The 25,905-nt window shown below is 48.4% G+C and overlaps 2 protein-coding genes and 1 long non-coding RNA gene across 9 annotated transcripts in view; 2 read left to right on the forward strand and 1 right to left on the reverse strand.

Annotated features, from left to right (window-relative positions):
- Positions 1–1,383: 1,383 nt before the first annotated feature.
- Positions 1,384–24,844, reverse strand: LOC121060140 (uncharacterized protein KIAA1958 homolog). 4 transcript variants are annotated; one of them, XM_040537639.1, is made up of 5 exons: positions 24,434–24,844; positions 14,224–14,326; positions 7,706–7,787; positions 5,750–6,947; positions 1,384–2,980 (listed from the first exon to the last, which is right to left on the reverse strand). In XM_040537639.1, the coding sequence occupies exons 3-5, from the start codon at positions 7,706–7,708 to the stop codon at positions 2,145–2,147; spliced, it is 2,037 nt and encodes a 678-aa protein (XP_040393573.1). In that variant the 5' UTR covers positions 7,709–7,787; positions 14,224–14,326; positions 24,434–24,844; the 3' UTR covers positions 1,384–2,144. The 4 variants fall into 4 exon arrangements, with proteins under 4 accessions (XP_040393573.1, XP_040393574.1, XP_040393575.1 ...); XM_040537640.1 differs by lacking the exon at positions 24,434–24,844 and adding an exon at positions 17,975–18,271; XM_040537641.1 differs by lacking the exons at positions 14,224–14,326; positions 24,434–24,844 and adding an exon at positions 11,906–13,004.
- Positions 13,389–19,076, forward strand: LOC121060142. 2 transcript variants are annotated; one of them, XR_005814749.1, is made up of 2 exons: positions 13,389–15,947; positions 17,736–19,076. It is a non-coding gene; the product is annotated as an uncharacterized LOC121060142 (long non-coding RNA). The 2 variants fall into 2 exon arrangements; XR_005814750.1 differs by having other exon boundaries at positions 17,828–19,076.
- A 167-nt stretch (positions 24,845–25,011) lies between the features above and the next one.
- Positions 25,012–25,905, forward strand: part of PTBP1 (polypyrimidine tract binding protein 1) — a 30,584-nt gene continuing 29,690 nt past the window's right edge. The window contains exon 1 of one of the 3 annotated variants that reach the window (XM_040537645.1): positions 25,012–25,144. In XM_040537645.1, coding sequence (XP_040393579.1) covers positions 25,137–25,144 — 8 coding nt within the window. In that variant the 5' untranslated portion in view covers positions 25,012–25,136. The remainder of the gene's footprint in view (positions 25,145–25,905) is intronic. The other 2 variants (XM_040537644.1, XM_040537646.1) reach the window with 2 other exon arrangements.

Here is a 25,905-nt window from a genome sequence, read left to right on the forward strand (position 1 = left end):
AAGCCCTTTTTGCAGAAGACACCGCTCCTAGCAACAGCCTACACTGGGTAATTTCCTAATTATTTAAAATGTTTACAGTTTGAGCTGCTGTGACATGCGCTGGGACAGTTACTCGAAATTTCTGAAAATACTAGGCCCTCACTTTTACACAACGAAACATTTCTCTGGCTGATCGTTTCTTCTGTGAGCAGCAATTAATACCCTTGATGAGATCTAATTCAGCCATCTACACGGGATGCTACTCATTTGTTTGACGTGCAGTTAACTAGAAATTTAGCTTAGAAACATTGTAAGACAAATAAAAGGGATCCACAGATGTCCTCCTACGTATAAAGAGGCAAGTGACTTTCCCCTGCCGTGTGAACATGGCGAGCAGAGGGTTTCTGGGAGGAAGGAGGGCTGCTTTCCCTCCCCAGGCTCTCCTTCGGGCACGCCTCATGCAGAAGGCTCTCGGCGCTGCCGAGTTGTTTCCTTCTGCAAAGCTGTCGGGCGCCCTGAGGGCAGAGCTGTGCCGGAGGGCAGGCTGTGGGGAGCAGCCGGGGCTAACGGCGAGCTCTCAGTGCCGGCCGTGCTGGGTGAGGGCCGATCGCTGCGCCTGGGAGCTCTGCCTCCCACCACTTGTAAGGCGTGGGGGCGGCAGGGCCCTGCTAGCGTGTTTAGTTCATGTTTGCTTTGTTGTTGTTGTTGTTTTCCTGTAGCAAGCCAGAGAACCAGGAGATGCCTGCGTGATTGTGAAAGGATTAAGTGAATTCTGCTGACTAATTGCACCACCTGATTTTTGAGGTAGCAGCCTTTCATTAACGAGCTTTGGGGTGTGGACTAAACAGATCAGCACAGAGGAAATAAAAGGCTGATCTGCTTGCTATCTTCTTGTTTTATCCAGCAAGAGCAAACCTGAGCCCTGTGGGAAAGGGTTTGCTCTGGCTCTCGGTGCCTGTTTGCGAGCTGCCCGGCACGGAGCCGCACGTGTGGCCGGTTCTGAGCTGGGCACGAAAGGTTTGCAGGTTCCTTCAGCCACAGCTGCTGCGCTAAAAGCACAGGCTGTGAGCGACAGCACGAGGGAAGCTGGAAGGCTCTGAGCATTTGATTGAGTGAGTTTATCTTTTTTATGGCTCCTCAAGCATCTGTAAGTTATTTGGTGACATTAAACTTGAACGGGGCTGCTTCTGGTGAAGGCCTTGGCCACAAAGGCCTCCTTAAGAGCCCATAAATTGGGGCTCAGGGGGATTTCAAATGCCCAAAGCCCGCGCAGGGCCGGCTCTGTAGCCGGGAGCACTGGCGGGCTTGCCCCAGAAGAGAGCAGTGCGTGTGCTGGCGTTTTGGGAAGCTGTTACCTGGTGGTTCAGGCTTACTGGCTCATCCTTGTAGAACAGACAAACAGTATTAAGTAAGACTTTATTTTATTAGAACATGTCAACAATTCACTCCAACAACTTGACTGGACTGTTAGAGAGTATATTGACCAAACAGCTGAAAGAAGTTGACTACGTCTACCAAAGACTACTTATGTGGCTATATTTAGTGCTCTGGGGAAAACACCATAAAACTTTTCAACGCTGTCAGATATTTAAATAACTTTTGAAACAGTCAGGATTTCTTAAATCTACAAATCTTTCACTAAGAAAAACAACATAAACCTTGTTGAAAGCATTCCTACGAGCTATGGATTAGCAGCTGGCAAACATGGTATTTCATCCTCCTCCTTCCACCCCAGAACTAACTCGTATTATTTATCTTTTTATGATAGGCTGTTACACGGCAGACTAAATACAGTTTGCAAGTGTCAGCTCCCCTAAATACAAGTGCAGCTTGTTATTCAGCTGTGGAGCCCTCTCCCTGGTAGTGCTAGCATTTTATCACGTCACTAATAATACAGTAGAACATTAACTTTTCACATTTGTAAAAATAGAATTCTCATATTTATTTAACTTCCTGAATAATCAATTCTGTTAAGAAAAAGAATAATAGAAGTTTTTCACTTCACTTGAAAGCTAAAGTAACGCAAATCTGTAGATGCTCGAAGGTGAAACTGAAGGGATGGATGTTCTCTTCAACCTCTGCTAAATATCGCTACTTAAACCTTTGAAACGCTACTCTGAAACAGGCTCCTATCGAAGTGGTACAACAGAAATCAGCGGATACCTTTACTTCTTGGCCTTCTTTTCAGTTCCTTTGACTTGCTGGATAATAACTTTCAGCATTTTTTCCATTTTGGATTTTGTCAGTGATTTTCTACAGTACCATACTTGGTCCCACATGGAGTACAGGGGCTTGGGAGACAGATAAAGCGGATCGTAGTCGTGAAGCATGTCCAGCGGCCTCTTCTTAGCGTACTTCTTGTAGTCCTGGATCGGACAGTTATCTGGGTTGTCAGGCCTGGCAAAGAGGTGTGGAGCTGCTTCCCCTGTAGTTTCCTCTGCATGGAGGTCGTTCTTCCACTCCAGGTACTCCAGCCCTGCCTCATCCTTTCTTAGCACCAGCTGTCCCCAGTACAGGTTCTGGCTCTGATTGTGTGTGCTTGCCCCAAACCCCCTAATGATATTTATGAGCATCAGGTGCAAAAAGCCCTGGGGGGTCATCTGACTCAACAGCCCGTTCTTACGAAGGGCATCCACGTTTTCATCTGTCAGGTTCTCTAAAATAGTCCACTCTCCCTCTCTCTCTTTTTGAGATAGATGCTGACGCCTTAGTTTTAAGGCTTCCTGAGATGTTCTGAATTCCGCTCCTTTAACCACGCTGTACTCGTAATTGTGATCCTTGAGGTATCTGTCTATGCTGCTCTGAAAGAAGTACAAAGAGTTGGCGGAAAAATCCATGCCATTTTGTTTCTTTGCGGAACTGTAGAACCAGGCCAGGTAATTATCGAGGTCTTCAGGCGGCAGCTTGTAGATCTCGCGCACTTCAGAAGGGCAATGTAAAACCAGCCAGTCTCTGAAAATCTTTATGTCGCCAGCATTACGGTTTCTCTTCTTCAGCCCATCTAAAAGATAAGAAACAGCATTGTGGACAGCAAGAACTAGCAAGGAGATGAGCGAAATAAAAGGGGGTACAGAACAACGTTCACCTTCCTTTTAAAAGTAAGTCAGACTGAGACTGTCACAGACCCCTTCCCTTAAAGCTCTGGTTTTGATTTGTGTTCTCAGCCAGCCCGCACCACTTGACAGCGCTAGTCTAGACAGGACTGCTTCCTGCCTTGTTCCTTCTCGCTTGACTGGTGAATCTGCATGCTATCAGCTAGGTAAGTGTAAGGTATTCTTTCTTTTAGAATCATTTTAATTCGGACAGAATGATTACCTAATGAGATTTCATCACTGAATGGGATTGTGGGATTCACGGGGCAGAAAGCACTGGTGCAAGTTTTATGGGCTATCTTGGACAGCAATAGGACTGGGAACGGGAGTTGTCATTGGTGGCTTGTCCTTACGTTGGCGAGGGACTGAATTTCACCCTGGCTGACTTTGGAGCTGGTTCCGTGTGCTCATCAGACCGCGCTCGTGGGACCGCTCACGTACCCAGTCGCTGCGGTCCTGTGCCTGCAGCGCTGGCCCCGAAGCTCGAGCAGTCCAGAACGGACTCGATATCCTTCAGCAATTTGCAGCTACTCTGGCATGTGCCTTACGGTGACGGCAGGGGCCACACTCGGCTCTGCTACAATAGCTGGGAGTTGGCCTGTGCGTAGATCCTGTGATCTGCCTTGGGGCTAAGCGGCATCCATCTCATATGTTCAAAGCCTTGTACCAGACGCTATGTAAAACACATTTCAAAGTGTTCCCCTGCACAAAAACCTCTCCAGGGCAGGAGAGCTGCTCTCATTGTGAAATAAAAACATTAACAAAAGTTAGGGGTGAATAGTAAGGAAGTAGAAAAAGACGAGTAAAAGTGTATTTTTAAAAAAGGGTTGCCAGGATTCCAGTTGGGTTCTTTCTCAAGTTGCTATGGCAATACCACATCTACCTAGTTCGATGTAGCATGAGAAATTAATTCTTTGGATTGCTGAAAAGCTCCATCTGCTCGCCTGTGACTTTTCCAGGGCTGGAGAGGGGTAGATTAAAAAGGGTTCTAGAGCCAACATCTAGAAATTCCCTTTCGTACACCAAATTATTTTGTACATGCTTACTTGTTATCTTAAAATGCTGTGGCTGGATTGAGGTGGATTCTACTGATCCCCGTGCTGCTGTTCTAGTGTTTTGCCTTTGTTATTGACTGATCTACGTGAAGAGATGAATGGCTTGTAAATCAATACATGCATGCAAAGGCCTCGCTTGAGCCATAAGCCATTTATCTTGACAGAAACAGTGATTGCACAGAAGCTCCCAGGTGAATTCCCAGCCCCTTCTGATGATATATGTTGTCAATTATAAAAATAGTGCTCATAAAACAACTGCACCGGTGTGTATGGGTGTGGCTACGTCAGGAATGAAAATGTAATGCTGAGTGCATTGAGGAAGACGAGTGGTGCTTTAGCTGTACACCCACTGTGGGACAGACAAACCCCAAATACTCTTTCAGTAAGCTGCTTTCTTTTGGAGGATGCTGGGCTGCGTGGGTATGGTGCGGGTGTTGGGGGACTCAAACTGAGCGCGTGGAGGTGAGAGGCGTGCTCCCGGCCGCTCTTTCTGTTAGGTGGAGCCAAGGCATTAAGCTACTGGAAGGAAGAGAGATGCTCTGACTTGGATTAAATTTTCAAAGTTTGCCTCCGTGTTTATGCCCAGATACTAGCAGACAAAAACGTAAAAATGACTAGACAGCAGTTTACTTGGTATTAATGTGCAACACCACCTGCAGGCATGCAAATCATAGAGGCAAATGTTGTGGCTCTGCCACAGCATCTTTAAAATCCTGGGCATTTGCATTTTATTTGAGGTGTTTAGTCATTAAGTAACGTGTATGTACCTGGCATTAAGGTTCCGGTGCATAACATACATATATCCTAAAACACGATCATTTATCAAACCAATTTTATTGATAGTTTCCCCACTGCTTGCGAAAGGCTAGCATCATTTTGATAATGTCTGCACACTGCATGCCAGCTGTTCCTTCTCATGCAGACGGTGTCCGTCTTACAGCAGGATTAACACAGCCGCTAGCCGGGCTGTTCTTATGACAGGGAGTCATTTAAAATACCCTCTGTGCATGACAGCCTTGGTATTGAAAGTTCCCTGGTAAGCAGTGTATCTCGCAAGTTAATGTTTGCGAAATTATATCTTCCCCCACTCCAGTAGGATTCCAAGGATAGCATGTAGGAAAACACCAAAAGTTTCGGTCCCATTGCTGTCTCTGGGATTTTTTTGTCATTGACTTCAGTGAAGCCAGAGATTCAGCCCCAATTTCTCCATTTCACTGCTTTAAAAGTTACTTCCTTGTGCTTTTTTCTCTCGAGACCAGAGTTCATGTCTCTGGTTCCAGCTTCTCACAGGGATTCTCTTAAGTACAGCCAACACGCTGTATGGCGATACTAAACAAAATGAAAGACCAAAGTATTCAAACTGGGTATTTTAGGCTGGGCCACAGCCAAGCACACATTTGGGTAGCACAGTACATGCCATCATCTACTGAAGTGATGATTGCTTAAGCTAGGAACCTTTTTTAGTCCCTTTTGGTAGAAATAGCATGCCCCCAACCAGCTGCATTTATTTCGATGCTACAATACAGATTTTGGCAGCTCTATCGAGTCCCCCTCCAAGTGATTAACAAAACATACCCGCATGCCCGCCAACCCTTCCAGGAATAAAACTCCAGACTATCTTACTTCTGTTTGAAGATGGATGGTCTGAATTCTTGCTTTCCGGACTCAGTGAGGCTGAATGACGAGGTGTAAGCTCAGATACCGACGGTTTGCTCCCCTCAGGAGGGTTTTCAGTACCATTCCCACTGAAGCCTGTTCCTGGTGTGCCACACTCGGGACAGCACAGGTGGAGTTGCTGCTGGACATCTACAGAGGCTTCAAACTGAAAGAATGTCACAGAAGTGGGTGACTCCAGCTGGGATTTTGCTTCAGCGTTGGAGACAGAAATCTGTTTTAACTGTTCTTTTGGTGTTGCTGACCCAGTGCAGTTCCTTGCTGTAGAAGTTTCACTTGTGAACTCCACAGGATTAGGAGGACCTTGACACACGAAGCTGCTTTCCAGGATCTTTTCATTGCTTACAGGGGATTTTAGAATAGAGGGAAGAGTTAAGGGTGGCTTTTCTGTGGGGGCGAAGCCAGATGTGGGAGTGGCTGGCTGCTTGATAATTGCAGTCTTCTGATCATGATGCATTTGCAAATCTGCCTCAGCAGTTACACAGCTAGTTAGTGGTAAGTCTGAAAGAATATTCTGTCTGATTCTGTCTCCTTGGTTTTCTGCATCTGACATATGCTGTTCATCATCAGAGATGATTTGTAGATCTTCGTTGCTTCCTAGCTTCACTGTATGTACGTCTGTTTTGATTTCACCTTTGGACACTGACACATGCTGTTCCGCTGCAAAGCAGGGTTTCATGGATTTGCTGTTTTTCTGGTTTTCTCTGGGTGCTGGTTCATTATGTACTATGTAGACTGTGTCATCCCTTTGTTGAGTGACCCCTGGAGATCTGCGATGTGATCCTGTGGCAACAGTGCCTGTCCTAGCCCTCTCAAAAGATGAGGTTACCCTGATTCTTTTTCCACCTGAATTAGCTTCCCTTGATGGAGCCTCGGAGGACGTTAGCCTCTTTCTCTTTTCTACGGCTTCATTCTCTTCTCTGCTTCTGAAGTGTAATTTTCCACACGGCCAGTGATATGCATGTCCACCCCCACACATCCACAGAATAGAATTGTCTCTGCCGGGATGACCCGAGGTCTGCGCCACTTCAAAGGCTGGGATTTGTTTGCATATATTCCCATGAGTGTGTGCCCAGGTGACAAGGTTGGAGAGATCCATGCGAAGTGAACTGACATCGCCGTACCTTTCAGCACTGACGCTCTCGTTCTGCAAAAACATGTTGGGAGAAACTTAAGTGAAAGAGTATCTGCATAACATAGCAGCCCTGGGGACTGTTTCCACCCCTTCTCAACAGAGTAATAATTCTAAATCAGTGATCCTTCTAATGATTCTATTTAAGTGTTCTTTAAAAATAAATAAATAAGTCCACTTGGAAGACCTAGAGGATAATATTTGAGTATGGTCCTGGAATGAGGAGTTTATAATAGATATTGCATACTTATGGGCTCAGAGTCTTGATCAAGTAGCTCAGCTTAAGAATTTATCATGCCACAGCAGCTGTGCATGTGTTCTACAGCCACAGCACTGCTGAGATCGACGTTCTCATCGAGTCACCAAGCAGCTACCGTAGCGCAGGTGATGGGAGGGCACCTTGCTGAAGTGCGGTGCTGTTTGTGGGGCTGAGTCCTGCGATCCAAGCGAGCTTGTACCCACGGACAATTCTATACTCCCTTATGGAAAATATAACGGGGGAAGTGTCAGGAATCAGCTTCTCAGTCTCCCACTTCCCCACAGCCAGCAGGGCTCGTCGTTCTTTTGACTGTGAAAATGGTAGCACTCCTGGCACCAAAGGGAAATCGGACAGATGAAGCTGTCTGTAGGATGCTCGTCAAAAACAGAAAAGTGGACCTTGCATCCGCGTATCTAAAACTTGTTCTAAAAGATCTATATATTTTTTAATGTTATAACTGATTCTGTTAGAAAGAATCACCTATGGTATCATTTATGCCATAAAATATACTCACCATGCTGCTTTCTATCTCACTGAGTGCTCGTTCGGGTGGAGTTCAGTAAGCGACTGTTGGAATATCCTTTCTTTCTCAGAACCTAAAATAATCATTGTGTGTGTATATATAATATACTTATTACATAGTTAAAATCTCTGGCTAGCAGATGCCACTAGTTTTTTCCAATGTTCAGCCCCAAATAAATGCTACTGCAGACCAGGTACCTTTACTAAGGTGAGCAATCCCATTTAGCTCAAATGAACTACATACAGAAAACTTGGTCTATGTAAATATTTGCAGAATTAGCCTCTATGGTGTATCAAAATTAGAAAAACTGAAATAATATAGACATTGAAAAGAGAATTTTTAAAAACTAGGCTATGTGAGATGTTCCTTCTAGCACTGGCGCTTTGATTACAGGCTGCGGCTAGCAATCTTTAATTCCACAAATGGAGTGAACTGCAGAAACAGAAGTACCAGAAATTGTGAAGCGAGCTCAGATTCTAACATTATCTGACTTTTCAAATATTAAAAAGAGGTAGTTTTCTAAATAAAGAGTTCTTTGCATGTGTAATTCATGTTTACTAGAGAAAATCTGAAATTCTCCCATCCATTTTGAAAACTTCCATGTAGTAATCTGGAACGGCATTGTAATTTCTGTGTAACAGGTTAGAGGAGAACAATTGGTGATACCCATTACTGTCGGTACATATATTGCAACAGAGCCGAGAAACCTGACAGTGCCGTATGTGACTGATATGGCATGCATTTACCGTTCCTAATGGCAGCCCTTACCCCAGGCTGCTTAGTCTATTACTAATTAAAAATTTTGCGGCAAGTGGTGGCAAAAGACGCCAGAATGAACGCACTGGACACGGGAATCTCGTCTGGGCTGGTCCTGCGAGCAGCTCTGGCCAAACGTGATGCTGCCTCCCTCGGCTCTGAGGGCGTGGGTGAGCAGCGCCCTGTGAGCGCGCATCCTCGCCCTGCGCGTGAGCTCGAGCCTCGGGGCCGGCCGCCAGCTCCGTGCGCTCCTCTTCTCTGAGCCAGCTGCGGAGGACGGAAGAAGCCCATCCCAGCTGACAGACGCAGCGCTGCTCTGCAGCCTGTGAATGCGGTGTTTGTCTGCAGGGATTTATTTCATGGACATGTTAGTTAAACTGAGGGAAAGCCTGTCGGCGCGCAGGCTGGGAAGCGGCTGTACTGCAGACGCCTGTTCGCGTGCCAGCAGCCGAGGCAGAGGCTGTGCCGCTGCCCTTAGTGCAGAGGCTATGCTGGCACCCTTAGTGCCCGGCCTCTGCCCTGCCGTGCTCGCCAGGCCCATGCAGGGCGAAGGGAGGCCGGGATGAGGCCGAGCAGCCCCTTCTAGAGGCCGGGAAAGACGAGCGTGGCTGCCTGGGCTGCCAGCCCCATCTGTGAGGCGAGGTGGGGGCGCAGAGAGCATGCGGTGGGAGGAGGCCGTTGTGATCATGACAGACAAAACCCAGTGAGCACGGAACTGCTTCTTGGCCAACCTCCCGCACTGGAGAGCTCCTGGAAGTGTGTTTACATGAGCGCTGCTCGGCCGATTCAAAGCTGCCGGAGACCAGCACGCTGCAGAGTCCCAGCAGCCGAGCTCCGTGGCTCCAGCTGGCAAGGCACTTACGCACACGCTGGTTGTGAGTACTTCAGTCTGCCGATGCCAAAGCAAAACGTGCTTCGCTGGATGCAAAGCCGAAGCGAGGAGGCATGCAGAATTTTCAGGCAAACACTCAGTTGTTCCAAGCAGAAGGAAAACAAAATACCATTGAAGTGGTGCGGGCTTCCGAGCTGTCTGTCCTGAGTGAAGCACAGGTAACAACTACACTGACAAACACCTGCAGAACAAGTAACAGTTCCTCTGTAACTAGGCAAAGCACAAGCCAAACAGAAAAGGCAAGAAACAAAAGTAAAGCATAGAAGAAAAGCTCTCTGTACCCTCAGGAGACAGGTCGTGGCACTAAATGTTCTTTCACCAAGAAAAGCACAGGTCAAATCTCTCGTCACATCAGTTTTACTTCCCGATGAGGACTGAATAGGAGGCATCAGAACCACTCCTGTTTGGGGGTGAAATTGCTGCATGTCAGCAAAGCTCTGGAAAGCCTTCTGCTCTTACGCTAGCATCACTCCGTATGTTCCTTTTTATGGCTTCCTAATGATAGTACAGATAATTTTAGCCTAGAATGCTTTGCTGTCTGCATATGCCAGCTTGTGAAATATGTAAAGCCAAGATTTTAAAAGAATTTTCTAACTGAAGCTCCTTGCTTTAAAAAAAAAAAAAAATCCCTGAAAATGTTCTGGGAGCAAAGGCATGCTTACGGTGAATTTTAAAGCAGCAAATACCTTCTGAGCTCAGGAACTGTTAATCTAGGTGGTGTATGGATGTATGGTCACCATGATCTCGCGCCTAATGAGCCCTAGAGAACAGGGTTGGAAGCCACCTCAGGTGGCCATCTAAGCCAAGAGAAGAATGAGCTTTACCCAGGCTTCTCCTGAGAGGTGCTCGTCTTCAAAGCTTCCAAGGACAGGGAATTCACAGCCTCCCGCAGCGCCCTGCTCCTGGGCCTTGCCGTGCTGTACAAAGCTGAACTTAGGGGAGAATGTTTTTGCTCTTCCTGAAGTTAATGACGAGTTTTATCTTCCACTTCAACATGAACAATTTCTCCCCAAAGAGCTGAACTGCCTGGACAATCTGGCACTTACACTTAGTGTGGGAAAAGGTAATAGAAACGGAAGCTCTGCGTGGTCATGAGGCCATGAAATTACGGACTTGGCAGATGAACATCTTGATTTCCATCACGGGTGTCTTTACATGGAATGCTTTTATCTCTCCTTATCTCCGAGCACATGTCTTCCTTTTCCTGATCCCACTGAAAAAGCCTTTTTTCTCTTGATATTTAGGTCCAAATAAAAACTCTGGTAATCAGCTAAGGATACTTCTTCAGCCCAGTCCTGCGTTCATACTTACATTAGCTGAGAGTACTTCCAGAGACGCTGTGAAGTGGAAGTTTGGATTTACAGTTAGGGCTGAGCGGGGGAAGAAAACCAAACTATGTATTTACCCCTAAAGGCTGAAGTGGCATAGTTCTCATCTCTTCGGTCAACAAAAATCAGTCGCAATCACTGCCGCAATGCCTCCAGCTTCAACAAACCTAGGATCCTTATGGGGGAGGCGTTCTGGGCTTGGGGCTTGAGTTTTGTTTTGAAACCTCACGTCTGGTTCTGTATCTGTGTGGCTGTGAGCGATGAAGCATTTTAATTGTCTTTCCAGGAGAGGCTCCCATCTGATAATGGACACTGTGTGCAGAATCCACACCTTTGTGCAGAAAAACAGGACATTCCAAAGCTGTATGATAAATGTTTTCATTTAATTTTTTTAACCAATAGGTTAAAATTAGTGCACTAATATAGCCTATAGTTAAGTGGATTCATGCTCGCTAGAAGGAAAAAGAAAAATGTTTAAGAAAAACGATCTACAAGATTTTGCTGTCTCATGGTCCTGACCCACACTGTAAGTTTTCAAGATGTTAGCACAATATATCCTGACTTTACTTGGCCACGTTTTCTTGAACACAGAGGTAATTTCAAAGAAGTCTACAGCATTTCAGGAGAGCTCTTTAAACTCAAAGCTGACTAAAAGCATTGAAATGCTTCTTCCCTTTTAAGACTTTCTTGTGCCTAGTTTGAGCCGTTGAGGGGGGAGAAATACTCAACCATTCCTGACAAACTTTCTGAAAACCATTTGTTTGTAAGGTTTGTATCTGGAAATCACCTGAAAATTTGTACTTTACTCTTTCACGTTTCAGTGGACTCATACAGCATTATGTTATGCTGAAGGTTGTCTGAAACCCTCTGTGACACACAGGCTGATGCAAGCAGGATAACTAAATAAAGAAACTAATTGTATAGACACTCCAAGCCCTTTAACCACGGTGTTCCTGTCCCTCCACCCTGTAATAGTCCTAGCTGTGTTTCTCTGAAGTCTTATAAAGTCTGCTTCACAGATTAGAAACCCGAGGCAGGCACAAAGCACGTAAATAGGAGCGCTTTGCCTTTTCAGCTCTAGATAAGACAGTGCAGGAAACTGGAACAATCCCAGTAGGAAAACAACAGGATACAGAACAGCAGTTCTTAAACTTGACTCCCACCCCCTTCCCCCAGCATGAACTGTTTGCTCCTGCTCACTTGAGAGACGCTCACCAGAGGTGGAGCAGCACGGGACAGCTGTAAAATGGGTGTACGGGAGGGGACGGGCTGCCAGAGAGCCCTGGGAAGGGGCGAGGGATGCTGCTGGGGCACGTGGCGTCTGGGCAGGAGGGATGACGCTGGGCTTCCCCGCGTCCGCTTGAAAGGAGCAAGGAGGGAGTTGAGAGCAGAGCAGAAGTAGCTCATGGCTGCTAAAAGTCATTGAACTTATCCCACGACTTCTAAGCAAGGGCCTTTGGGGTGGATTAATCATTTCCCAGCACATCGTTCTTCCTGTACTCTGCAATGTGTCTCTCTCCTCCCCCTGACTATACCAGAGCCTTCTCAGCACCTCTCCAGCTCTCTTCCTGCTCCACCGTATCCTTCTACCGTTCCTCCTGCTCTGCTTGCAGAAATACAGTTCCCAAGATGCGCTCGCTACAAGGTGGCATCGCTCCATTTCAAGAGATGCTCCTACAAATCAATATCTGATAGTGGGCAGGGTCTAACTGCGTGTACCAGCTCCGAGAGAGAGAGACTGCTACTGAACGGCCTACAACAATCACATTCCTTAAACAAGAGTATTTTGGTCTGAAGAACTGGATGCTTTTTTTTCAGCTGAGTTCTAATTATCTCTTCTCTTGAGGGTCTGCATTACAGAGCTGCTGTCCTTGTAATGTAACTGTGAGCTCTGAATCAAGTCTTCCTAGAACAGAGGCAATAAAAGCCTGCAGCCAGCTGGCAACGGATTGCCTGGTCCAACAAACAGTAATCAACCACTAAAAACAGATGTAGTAAAGGAAAAAATTAATTTGAAAGCACGAACTGCTATAAATAGGCCCTAATATTTTAGATCCCTGCAAGGAAGTGGGGAAGCCGAAATGCGAGTAGGGCAAATCAGTTACTCGTGCAGAAAATTACGCCACGTTTACACTAATTGTGTTCCTTATCCTGTTAACGCTGCCGGTTGTGAGCAGCCTCGCCCCGGGGATCGGTGGGTTACCAATCGGGGCCGCTATTTTCCATAGCGACCTGCCGCGCAGGCTGCCTTCATTTCCTTTTTTCCCCAGTCCCTTTACCTTTAACCCTGGCGGTTTCGCGGAGCCTGAACGCAAAACCGGGGGGGGGAGGGGGGGGGTGCGCTCGTGCGGGGCCGGGAGCGGGGCCGGGAGCGGGGCCGGGAGCCGCCGGCGCGTCCCCGGCAGAGGGGGCTCGGCCTCCGGCCTTCGCGGCCGGCCCCGCCCCCCACGAGGCCCCGCCCCGCGGACCGCCCGCTCCCCAGGCCGCACCCACGGCGGCTCCGCCCACCCGCGGGACCGCGCCCCCATCCGTCGAGGCCCCGCCCCTCCCGGCGCCGGGGGCGCTCTCCGGCGGCTCGGGGCCGGCCCCGGTGGCGCCCGGTGCGGCGGCGCCGCGCCCGTGCCCGTGGCCGTGGCCCGGCCCCCCGCAGCCCCCGGCCCCCCGCGGCCGCCCCGCAGAGCGCGGCTCCCGGCCTGGCCGTGCGGCCCCTGGGGAGCGCGGCCCGGCGGTGAACAAAGGCGCGGTGCCCTCGCTGGGCGCGGCCCGGCGGGCTGAGGGCGCCGCCGGGGCTGGGCTCTGCGCTGCTCCCCCGAGGGCCCTTTTGTGCCACCCGCACCCCCAGCGAGGGCCTGCTGCGGGGAGCTCCCCGCAGCGTTACTGCTTCCCTGCCCGCTGGGCTCCAGCGGTGTGAATTTGTTGTTGAACGGCATTCGTGGCAAATCTGACGTGTGACTGAGACGCAGCAACCTCTCGCGTGTCCTTACTTGAACAATACCGAGCAGTCTGAGCTGCCGACACCTCCGCTCGCTCCCAGGCGGGAGGATGCCACCTTTCGGAGGCACTTTAAGGCCGCGGTGGCTCAGCGCAGGGGTGCAGCAGTCAGCCTCGCTAGCAACAGGCGCGCAGCTGACTCTCGTTGCGTATCTCGAGTGACTGCGAAGGTTTAGGACGTGCTGGTGAATGGCTCCTGGCAGAGGAAGAAATAACCTTTTGGCAAACAGGGCGCTTTCGGAGGGAAAGCTCCCGCTGTGGGAGTACTTCTTAACGGCTCAGCTGGGCTCTCTCAGGCAGACGCAGATGCCCACGGCTGGCACAGGGAGAGCGCACGGAAACACACAGTGTGGTGTCCACGGAAAGGAACGGTGCTTGTGCTTGCACCCAAGGCTTTTGGCTGCGGGGAAATTCATCAGTTCGTGCTAGCTGGCCGTGCTGACAGGACATTTGGGAGCCTTGCAGGCTTTCCACCTTTGCAGCCTTTTTCTACGCAATTTTCTACTGTTGTCTTTGTTTGGAAGTGCCTCTGTGTCCCTTACCTCCTGCACGGTCACTCAGGGTGCTTCAGGAAGCCTCCCATGGAGCACGGCAGTCTAGGGAGGGAGGACGAGAATCCCACTAGGACCCGGAGGACAGGGTGGCCTAGGGAATGAGAGAAAGACGGCATTAGTTATTTAGGAAAGTGATCTTAAAGCCATTTGTGTGGGATGGAAGCAATAAACAGAAGGTTCTCTGCTCTGAGAGCTGAGTCTGCAGTCACTTTTTATAGGTTCTGAGGGGCAAGCCTGAGGCAGGAGCTGGGATCGGCGTTATCTGGAGAGGCACCCTAAGAGGCAGCGGCTCCCTGTTTGTCTCCCACTTGAGTGCTGCATTCAGCAGGAACCGAGTCTCACGGATGAAAAATACCACAGATGGATGGCATCTTGCCTCCTGGAGAAGCAGTAAAACCTAGCACTGGCACACCTAACCATTAATTTGGAAAAGAAAAATATATTCTGGCATAGCATCCTGAAGAGGCTGCCAACCCTTGTCCTGCAGCAGTGATAGCACACTTTCCAAAGTGTGAGCAAGAGCAAATAATGAGGTCCACTCTCCAGATTCAAGCAAAATTTGAGTCAATAGCTGGGTTCAGATCTGGAGTTCTCTGCTGTAATTGCCCTGAGTGCACAAAGGCATTTCTGTACATACGTTTTGGAAACCTCCCCAAGCCTGCACCACAAAGCCAGCTGTCTCTTCCTGGGCCTTCCAGCGCACGCTCTCAGATGACCACGGCACCAGTGAATGCGTCTTAGAAAATCACCTAGGCTGATGGCTCCCCAAAGCCTAACTGGGTACCTCAGAATAGCTATCTGCGCGCGGCTAAGCTTTTGGGAAGGCAGGCCTGCTTGTCAGAGGGCTGGGTTACAGCCACAGCCGTGCTCCTCCGCCTACATAAAACCCTTTTCGTTTCTTTGGTGACCGCATGTGTGCTTTAGTCCTCATGGCAAAGCTTGGGAGGGAAAATCCTGCTAGCTGCCTTCGAGTGGTTGCAGAAGTAAGCGGTTAACTCACAGTACGAAATTAAGTACCTTCTCAATAAATGAAGAATTGGTTAATCGAGTCCTGGCCTCAAAGCAAGAAAATGCACGCTGTATGTGCAGGCCATGTAGCTGTGCACACACTGCAGTGCTGCAGCCTCCCGTGCCTCCGTGCTGCAGCACACCTCCCAAGCCCCTGGCATAATGCTCCTCCAGCGCGGTGCTGTCCTCACGCTCTGCATTCACTGCCCTCGCGTCTGAGCATCTCACCAAATGAAATATTAAACGTGCTCAAGGATATTATGTTCCTTTGCTATTCTGGCAACTGAGATCTTGAGTGCTCTCAGTCCTCCCTGACTTCACGTGTCGCAGGTTCACGTCTTAATGTTCTTTTAATGCTTGATTTAATACTCCGGAGGTCTTAGTACACGCTCACCTATGTTACACAGGAACTCTGGCGTACAACCTACTAGACAAGGAGACGGCTATTTAACGGGCAGGTATTTCTCATCGGCACCCAGACCCCAAACTACAAAGGTGGGAAGTGCTCCGGGCAGAGCCGGTGGCTGGCTGCACAGGAAGCCACGTCCGTTCTGTGCCGAGGGCCGTGCCAAGCTGAGCCCAGCGACGGCTCCCAGCGTTCGCCCAGCGGGGCACTCACTTGCAGAGGCCAGCTGTAACTCTACAAATAATATCAGGAAGCGGTCAGTCTCCGTGTTAAAACACCCGGCTCCAGGATACTGGAGGTAGGTTACTCTTTCTGTTCAGACGCTTCCATCTAGTTCTGTCAAGTAAGAGCCACTCTGAAATCACTGTACCACTTCTTAACATTTCCACCATCTGAAGCATAAGCGAGCCCTCATCCCACAAAGCCAAGCCCCTTAGCTGCGGGAGCACGGCTTCCCTGCACTGCTTCCATTGCGTAACGCCCTTCAGGAACATATGGGCCAGCAAACAGAAGCCGTCCGCTGCATAATTATGGCACTGACAAACCAATTGAACCTCGGCAGCTGCCACTGGGGAGATTTCATTCATTCTCAGTATTGCCTTTTAAACTTAAGTGGCACTGGAACAAACACATCTTTGATCCAAGTAGGAAATCATTTGGAGCTTTGTGTTTAATAGAGCTGAGGCCCTGGGAAAATGATGGCTTTATTAGCCTGGATGACCGTGCGGGCCTCATGGCAGGCATGCAGTGGTTTGGTCTGTCAGTCCCATCACTTCTTCTGACTTATTTGGAAATATTTGTTCTTGAATTGATGTGAAACAAGGACTTTAATTCAGCTGTGCTGCTGAAGCACCTATAAACTGTACGAGGAACCTCCAAAAGTATTACAGGAGGGGGAGAGGGAGCACAATTTGGGCAGTTCCAAAATAAAGTTATGTCTCTGCATTTCTGGCCTTGTGCTACGTCACGCTTTTCTGGGGCCAGTTGTTTGTCACTTATCTCCAGGGGAGTTACTGCAGTAACCAGTGTGCTGCATATGCAAGCACAGAGCGACGGACAGGGCTGATGCTGTGCTATACACACACGCATACATATATACGTAGGTCTCTGCACAGATACCTTTAGCTAATAGGACACCTCTTCTGATGTTGCTGAAATATCCGCCAGCTACTCTCACTGCTGTAATTTCATGAAAACTACTCAACAGGCATGCGAGGAATCCAATCGGTACATTTTGGTGTGTTCCAGTACGCATATTATAACCTGCAATATCAGAATAAACCCTACCCTGGCTGGAAGTCTAACAAACAGGAGGTGGTGGGATGTTGCCAGCTGCACGTTCACCGTGAGGTTTTTCTCTCCTGCTATGTATTAGTTGTGAGGATGCTGTGTGAGCTAATTGAATTCCTCTTCCTGAATACAGCAGTATCTTTTCAGACCAGTGTACCTACTCAGCATGTTGCTGAGATATTCCTGAAGGATGGCAGCCCTTCTCAGTGCATCACAATAAAGAAGAACAAGATTTAAACCTCATACTGTATCAAAAGTAAATATATCTCTGCAAAATTTGCTACAGTAAGTTTAGTAAGAAAGGAGTAAGATCCATAAAATATTCAGTAATGATTCATACAAAGCAGCCACTAAAACTTCGTACTTCAGCCTTCTGAACTAGTTCCTAGACTGGTTTGGCAATACAGTTAAAGAAGCTGTGTTTTCTTCCTAAAAAGATAGTCTCGAGAGTATGGTTTAAAATATCGTCTTGTCTGATTTTTCAAAAAGCATTCTCCTGGATCCTTTGGAAACTACTTAAATGCTTCATTTCTTAGAAGGTTGCTTTAGAAAAGCAAGTGAGAGATTTCCCAAGAAAACCACATCATCTTATTCACTGGTGGAGGCAGCTGTAAACATTGTCAATCTAAATATTACTCTTAGTTACAAACAATTATATCAGCTGAGAATGGAAGCTGGCTCTTGCACAGCAAAATCTGACGTGCAGACTGTCTCAGTAAGAGAGAGAGCAGCTTGCAGACGAACATCTAACGGAGAATTTCTACATGCTCTGCATGTGTATCTCTATCTCTTTTAGGGCCCCTTTCTTCATTTAAATGACCTGTGCTCAGACTCTGAAATTCTCCTGTCTGGAGTCACCTAGCATCTGTGTAATATCCATTTAAATAGCAGATGCAATGGGAGACAACCTGATGACAGAGGACATAGGTGATGAGCTTGCGTTTCAGCCAACAATACCTCGGCCTGACAGGTGAGCGATGGAGAGCCTTCAGAAATAATGCATGAGCCGCATCGGGGTGCTGCGGCGCTGCTCACCTGGTAGCTGCCGCTGGTTCGCCGCTGATCTGACAGTGCCAGCTGCACGCCTGGAAGAAGTGGGGTAACGCAGCACCCGCTAATGGACTTGTTGCTGGGGTGTTTCTGAGAAAAACGGGCACTTGGGCTTCCTGTTTGAGTTACACAGAGCCCCCGAGGTTCCAGCATGAGTGAGAGCTCGTGTAAAACCTGCTTGCTGAGCCATCACGACCCCCTAAGTGGTTTATCAGGAAACTGGCACCACCGCTAGAGTGGAATAAAATAAAATCACTGTAAGGAAATAAAAGAGCATTCCAGTCTCTTTCTGAGCAGATTTGTAGCACAGGAAGGTGACTGAACTGCACTAATCTTTCATTGCAAAAAAATGCCTCCGAATAAAAAAAAGAAATGTAGAACTGCAGCCACACAGAAGAGAACCGAAATTATGTTTACTTCCCTGCCCTAGGATAGCACGGGGAGATGTGCTTGTAAGGATGGTTGTTTGTATAAATAAATGTTCATTCTTGGCAGTGGAATGCAAACTATGCTGAAGGGCTGGAAACAGACCACTTTGTAAAGCTGAGGCCAGAGTAAGGGAAAGATGAAGCGAGGTTGTCGGGAGGAAATTCACATTCATTTTTAGCAACTTGGAGAGTTTCTCAAGCATGTTTGACATTTTTAATTATGCTGATGTAGAACCTATTCCAAGGACAAAAGAAGTCAGGATTACTGGGTAAACAATTAGGAAAACTCATACCAGCCAGCTAGGGGTAGTGTTGCCTGTGGGTCTGGAGACTCTGCTGAAACACGGAATCATCTTTCATACTTTCTAGACAAATGGAATTTGAGTGTCTTGCAAAATCTTCACCTAGGTCAGGAGACTCAGATCCTCATCTTGCAAACTTTTACAAAAGGCATATTTTTGACAGTACACACTAGACAGGAAGGAGATTAGTCTGCACTGCTGCTATTTGGCTGAGCTTTCCTGCAGGGTTTCCTGAGAGGCTACGAAACAATCTTATTACATTTATACCAATTGTCTCCAAACCTGTACCCTTACAATGGACAATAAAACTGATATTTCTTCAGGAGAATAAGATCAGCTCTGCAGCACCGAACCACAGAGACACGGCCTGTTTGTCTGTTTTCCATGCTCAGAACATTCTGCATCATGCCTGCAGCGCCTCATTTTGTGTGTGTACCAGCGGAGGAGAGCTTAGCAGGCTTGCTCACCCTCCTTCCTTTCTGAAGAATTTGCAAACGTACCTATGTTTTAATTTCTGTGTCAAGGGTGATAAAGACGGCACTGGAATGGCAAGAGTTTACCATTTGTTACCGAGCAGAAAGGTTGCAGAAAAATTATAAGGGAGTGGTTTTTAATGCACACCTGCTCTATTTGCCTTGGACACCATGCTTCGTGTGCTGCCGGCACTTTTAGGCTCGGTATAGTTGAATAGGAACTTGTATTCTCTTTGAGATAATGGAAAGTCACAGAGGAGGTATCCAGCTTTGGGGCATGAATAAATCATTAAGGGGATGAATTATTCAGTGCTCATCCCTACAACGTGTGCTACATTCAGACTCGAGAGGCAACATCCCTATTGTGTGGGTTTTCTTCCCAAACATTACAGATGTATGACAGGCTAATGAATCTAAATAGTCAAATGTTGGGAAACGAGATTAAAAGAGTAATTTAAAAAATGGCAGTAAAAAGCTGCATGAAAGAGTTGGCTTACTTCAGGCTGGAATTACACTGGTCAGATGATCTTTTAACTCAGTGATGTTGGATCAAGCTGTCCACAACAGTTAGAATCGCAATGTGAAGTATGAATAAAGAGTGGCTCAGGAAATTGGAAACACAGGTTGGAGGAAAGGGATGAAATTATGAGCACAGGAACAATACAGAAGCTGACCCAGTCGTCTAACAAAGAACAACACGGGCACTACACCTGGATTTCTCAAAAGCCCATATGCAATCTTGATGCCACTTGCTTGATATCTGAAAATTTCTGGGCTTAGCTACAAGTTGTTAGATCAGTATCTTTGCCTTACGGCGCTTTTTTAACACTCCATTTTTACGAGCTGAAATTAGTTGGATTAAGAGAACAATCTGATTGCAGTGTCTAGAAGGATGGCATTGTTAATTCTGGACTGATAGAATTATTTGAATTCCACACCCAAAATCACAGAGCCTACGGCCTGAGTAAGCAAAGGCAATTTGTGATCCCCAAGCAACACGTGCTGACAGTTAATTATCGCAGAAAGCTGCAGTGAAGAGTTGCAGCTCTGGTGTAAATTGGAGCGGCATAATCAAACCATAGAATAATCCGCTCCAACACAGGCTGGAAGAAAAAAAGTCCTGTGTTCAATAGCCAGGAAATGGCTGGTTCATCCTTCACAGGAAATGAGTCACCCGAAAGCATCCGCGAGGAGCAGCGAAGACAGGGAAGTTCTGAAATAACATGGACTGATAACAACAGACCAGCACACACAGATAAGTCTCTCGTTTTCTCATAGATTAGGGAGAAGAAAAGGTACGTAAAACACAAGTTTTTGTGATCATACGTACAATTTTAGGTCGATGCAACTACTTGCAGCACAAAAAACACCTGTGGATATAGTTTGTCACTCCTGTGAAAAGGTGAATTCAGAACGTACAACGGCAGCGCTAACAAAAGTTACACGTGCAGATAAAACGGCTTGCAAAGAGCCATCTACCTTCGTCCCTGGAAGGGAGGCCTCAAATCGCCGTGGTGGCACAGCTATCACACAAGTCCAGTATAAGGAACTCCTAAGTTGAAAATGCTTTGAAAGGTTTCCTTCTGTCGAGTACTGGAGGTATAGGAAGCTCAATTCCTGACCAATTTATTGATCAACCACCCATTGGTGCTCTTTTTGATAACACTCTACAGTGCCAAATTCTTATGGATCAGTGGAAAAAAACACTTCCCTTGCTAATGATGTGTGCTGGTCGTAAAGCCAGAAATCTGCAGATAAGAAGCGAGCTTTTTGCAAGCACTGGCGCTACGAAAGCCGCTTTCCAACGATCCTCTGCACACTCACACCTCCAGCCACCCCAGCTTTCTGCCTGCATTGCTTGTAACTTCTCCCTGATACTGCTGGTCTCCCTCCTTTCCCCTTCCCTTGCTCTGGGGTGAGTAAGGAACCTCCGTTCCCAATAGTTTTGAGCCACGTTCGACCTGACCAGCCGATGAGCAGCCACGCACGGCTTTTTGCCGATAAACGCGGCACCGGGTTTGCTCTGCGAGCTCCCGACTAACCACTTCCAGAGCCGTGATGTGGCATCGTGAATGATGCACTAAAGAATGTTCTGGCATCCTGAGATGTTACTAAAGCTGCAAATACTCTCTTAAACAAAACAGCCACGTTAATTAAAAGTGGATAAAAATAAATAAGAGCAACAAAAAGAGGCAAAAGTATTTGAAACACCCCCTGCCCCCCAAAATTCACTGGGGCTAGACTAGAAGCAAAGTTACATATGAACGAGTTTCCTGGTTTAGGATCCTGCAGGGTGCTGTGAATAATGGGGGAGGAGGGGAGGGTGCAGAAAAAATTGTTTTGTTAAAAACAACAGCTGTTCAAAACACCAGCTAGCACCTCTACGGACAGTGGTTCACGTTCCTGATCAGAGACCGTATTTTTGGGGGGTTCTTGTTTTTAATTCACTGATAGATGGGGAGGGTGGAATTGTAAGGGGAAGGGGAAAAAAACTTCCTAGTTTGCAAAGGAATATAGTTAGATGGAAAAAGTGTTCTCTGGCTGTGGTGCAGGCTTCAGGGCTATTTTAAAAATACAAAGAAAAAAGGCAGGAAAAGGGTCTTTTTCGTTTCCGAGAGTTTTTCTTCCCAGCACGGCAAATTAAATTCAAAGAGATAACATAGGCAGGAAGGGCTTAAAAAAAAAGAAAAACCCGGGTGTGTCCCTCCAAGGCCTTCCTAGCGCTGTGAGTAACCGGAGCCTGGGGGAGGGTGGGCCCGTTTTGCTGGATTGTACAAAAGAAGCTGATTCATATTTTTCCCTTCTCCCTCCTCTTTTTTTTTTTTTTTTTCCACACGGCTATTTTCATGTGGGTTTCTTTTTCAAAACAAAAAGATACACAGAGACGTGTCCTTCTCCCAGTTGTTTTTTTTTGTATATTGTTTTTTTTCTTAAATGCATTTTCCTGTTTGGCCCAAAGAATCACTGTGCATGACCCCGTAGTATCTTTAGTCAGTTTGCTACCATTGTATCTGAAAAGATACTAAAATTCCTGTTAAATATTACAGGAAGATGATAAAACGTTGCATAATCAGCATTTCTGCTAGAAAATCTGAGAAAGCTTGAGCAAACCTTAAAAGAGTCTTTTAAGTTAGCCCACAACTGCACAGGACAGGTCTTTGAAAAGTGCTAATTCTTTGATGGCATCCCCCCGTGTTTGCTTTTCCAAAGATATTTGAAAAGCAGCTGCACATGCAGCGTATCTGCACAGGCAATAAACTAATTTCAACAGCCACTAAGAAATCAGATATCATTCTTACTAGCGATTAGTATATGGCATTATTTTTTTTCCAAAGTCTTTGTGTTATGTTTGGGGTACTGTTCTTTAGGGTGCGCTTCTTTACAAATGGGCTCAACTATTGCATATTAAAAAAGGAGGGATTCTGCCTCCATGCTATCCTCTACTACAGAGGGGTTTCTTACAGTATATAAAACGGGTTGTCCTGATGGGAAGATGAAATGAAACACCTCCATGGGAGATAGAGCTTAAAATAGGCATAGCTCAAGAAACTGTGTTACGGCTTCTGAAATGAGAATTAAATTCGTGCTCTGCTTTGATCAAATCACTTCAACTCTCTGGCCCTCAGCTCAACAACTCCAAAGCGAATCACATAATCCCATCGTTTTCCCATTCTTTGCCTGCCTGATCTAAGTTGTAAATCTCTTATCTGTAGCACAAGCTGAGCCTCCTTTCACATGCACTACCTAGCAAAGTAACTTTGGTTTCAGATAGGACCTTTGGTCGCCTGGAGTGACAGGGAAGAACATTCCTTTTCTCCAGTTTAAACTTCACTGCTGCAATGAGGGCCAAATGGCCAGGAGCCCAATAAAGCGAAGATATGGAAATGAGCAGCTACCAGCTCTTGGTAAGATCCAAGCTTTTTGGAAGCTCTTGCATGTCACAAATGGTGACAGGAGTGATGCAGTAGGTTGACATCCAAAATATCTGACCACTGTCCCACTCTGAGAGAAAATAAGGTCTTTGGCCATAGGAACCAACACGGTAACATGTTTGAGAGAAAATTATAGCTAGCTTCACGTTTTTAAAAGCTTTTTTTTTTTTTTTGCTTTATTTATGTGTTTAGTATATGCTTCAGAAAGAAATGGGAATATAAAAGGCATGTCTGTACCTGTCAAAGTTACCTGACATTGAGTAGAAACACTACCCAAGGCCAGGACTCCAAGTTTAATCTGCACTTTTAAATCTTCTTCTAAACCTTCACAAGGACGCCACTGCCACTGCTGTTACAGCTCAGACGCTTCCATCAGAGGCAGATTGGCAGAAGCATACAAATGTTTTCACAAAAAAATGTCAAAAGTGGGTGTGCTAGTGAGGAACGAAGGATCCTTTCTACAGTCAGACCAGTATTATGTTGCCTAGAAACTCTCAAAACAGGATTGCCGCTAATGAATCCAAGATCAATGTGGACTGAACATTTGATATTTGATTCAGTGCTGCACAGGGGACTCGTAGGGAGGCCTGGGACAATTAATTCTTGTGCTGCAGTCAACGGGTAGGTTCATGACAAGCGAGGCAAGGAAAATAAATAATGCTGGTAGAATTCCCAGTGAGCAAATATTGTCTATATTTAAACAGAGCCACGCAGCATTTCATCTGGGGAAGCAAACATCTTTACAAAGTGGAGTTAGTGGGGAAGAACCAGCCAAGTCCTGGTGGATGGTGGAGTGCCTACGGGGCTGATCTGGGATCTGCTCAGCCTCCAGCAGGATCCTGGTCCTCATGGGCCTGTTCCTGTACAGGAACAAAGTAAATATATCGAATATAGCGTCACAGTTCCCAGAGAGCACCAGATGGACGCTCACTTTGGTTTTTTATTTTAAGAACCTTCATCGCATAGCACATGAACGAGTTGGAAAATTATTTTTAAGGGAGCACATAAAGTATCTAATACATGTAAGTCCATTAAATTTACTCTGGATGGCCCAGCACTTGAAAACTATTTTTTTTCAGGGTTTGAAAATCCCCAAGGAGAGAAAATCCATGGATTTTACCTGAATCTCTGGGGAAGTAAGACCCACAGGCAATTACATGCATTAAGAGTGAAACACACTTATCTAATTAATCACTAGGCTCTACCTGACTAGGAAAAGAGCTGTTTTTATCCGCAAACTTTGCTAGAACTGGAACTTAGGAAAAACATGATCGTGGTGCCTGAGCAGGGCAGGTAGGTGGTGTCTTACCTCACAAGTCCTCTCTCTCTGTCACTCACTGCATAATCTTTATCCTTAAGACATTAACTGCAAACAGAGTTTGCCCTATATTTTAAGTAAAACTTTCAATAGCTGTCTAAGTCCGTTAAAGATCCCCAGACCGGCAGTGCTAAATTATTAACCCAATTTCGTCGAGGAGCCCGGTCTCCCTTACTCGAAATGGCGGCCGACAGAAGCGGGCGGCTTCCCTGCCCGTAACCAACATGGCGGCGGCGGCGGCCCCGGGCCGTGCCGCGGATGACAACACAATGTGCACGTTGGCGCCCTTGCCCGTACTCAAGATGGCTGCCAACGCCGTTCTTCCATGCCCTGCCCCCAATCAAGATGGCGGACCAGTGTGGCATTTCGGCATCCTTCCCGCTCTCAAGATGGCTCCTCCCAGCCGCGTCCCGGCGCCTACCCAATCGCGCCACACACCGGCGCGTCGCCCCGCCCCTCTCCCCGCCGTCAGCCAATAAGCTCGGGGAGAGGCTCCAGGGCGCCAACCCCCGGGGGCGGGCCATCCCCTCCCCTGCCGTCAAGGTGACATCGGCGGCAGCCAATGGCGCGGCGGCGCGGGCGAGGCGGGCCGGGCGGCGCCGCCATTTTGTGAGTCTATAACACGGAGCGGTCGGGTCCGTTCCTGCTATTCCGGCGCCTCCGCTCCGTTCCCTGCGGGTCTCCTCCGTGTGCAATGGACGGGTGAGTCTCCGCCCGACCGGGCCCCGGCGCGGCCGAGGCCGTGCCGAGGGCCTGTGGGGGAGCGCCACCGGCCCCCTGCGGGGCTCTGCGGGATCGGGGGGGGGCCGCGGCCGGGGCTCGGGACCCGCGCCGGGGGCCGGGGCGTTACCTGGGGGGGGCGCCGGGGGCGCGGCCGCCCCGCCGCGGGGGGGGGGGGGCGGTTACAGGCGGGGGGCTCCTGGGGGGCCGTCCGCGGGGCCGCGCTCGCCGCAGGGAGAGGAGGTGCCCGGGGGGTGCGGGGGCGGCCCCGCTGCCTGCTCCGCGGCCGCCGCCCCGGCGCTGAGGCGTGGGTCTGGAGCGGGCCGCCACCCCCCCCCCCTCACGGCCCCCCCCGCGTCCTGCTCGCTCCCCCGGGGGCCGCTTAACCCCCCCCGGAGCGTGGGTGGGTGCGTGGGGGGGGACGGCTCCGTCCGCCGTGAGGCCGCCCCGGGTTGGACGGGTGCCCCCCGGCGCCCCGTGTCCCTCCCGGGGGGCTCGGCTTGGGGAGGGGGGGGATCCGAGGGGGGGGGGCAGCGGCGGCGTGGGCCGCACCTGGCGGCGGGGGCGCACCCAGCGCCCGCAGCTGAGCCCGGCCGGCCCCGCTGCCATTGTGTGGCGCTTTCGCAAGCGGGGGGGGCGGCGGCGGGGGGGCTCCCGCTGGGCTCTCCTCTGCGGGCGGCTCGCGGAGGAGCCGCGGCGCTGCGGGAGGCCCGCGGAAGGCAGGTCTCCGTCGGGGGGTTACC

The sequence above is a fragment of the Cygnus olor genome, chromosome 26 (genome assembly GCF_009769625.2).
Source record: "Cygnus olor isolate bCygOlo1 chromosome 26, bCygOlo1.pri.v2, whole genome shotgun sequence".
In the NCBI taxonomy this organism is placed as follows: Eukaryota; Metazoa; Chordata; class Aves; order Anseriformes; family Anatidae; genus Cygnus; species Cygnus olor.

Excerpts from the sequence above, each read along its gene's own strand:
- LOC121060140 (XM_040537638.1), bottom strand. The coding sequence starts at position 6,959 with ATGTTTTTGCAGAACGAGAGCGTCAGTGCTGAAAGGTACGGCGATGTC. Across the intron at positions 2,981-5,749 it reads CCATCCATCTTCAAACAGAA|ATGGGCTGAAGAAGAGAAAC; the intron begins GTAAGATAGTCT and ends CTTATCTTTTAG.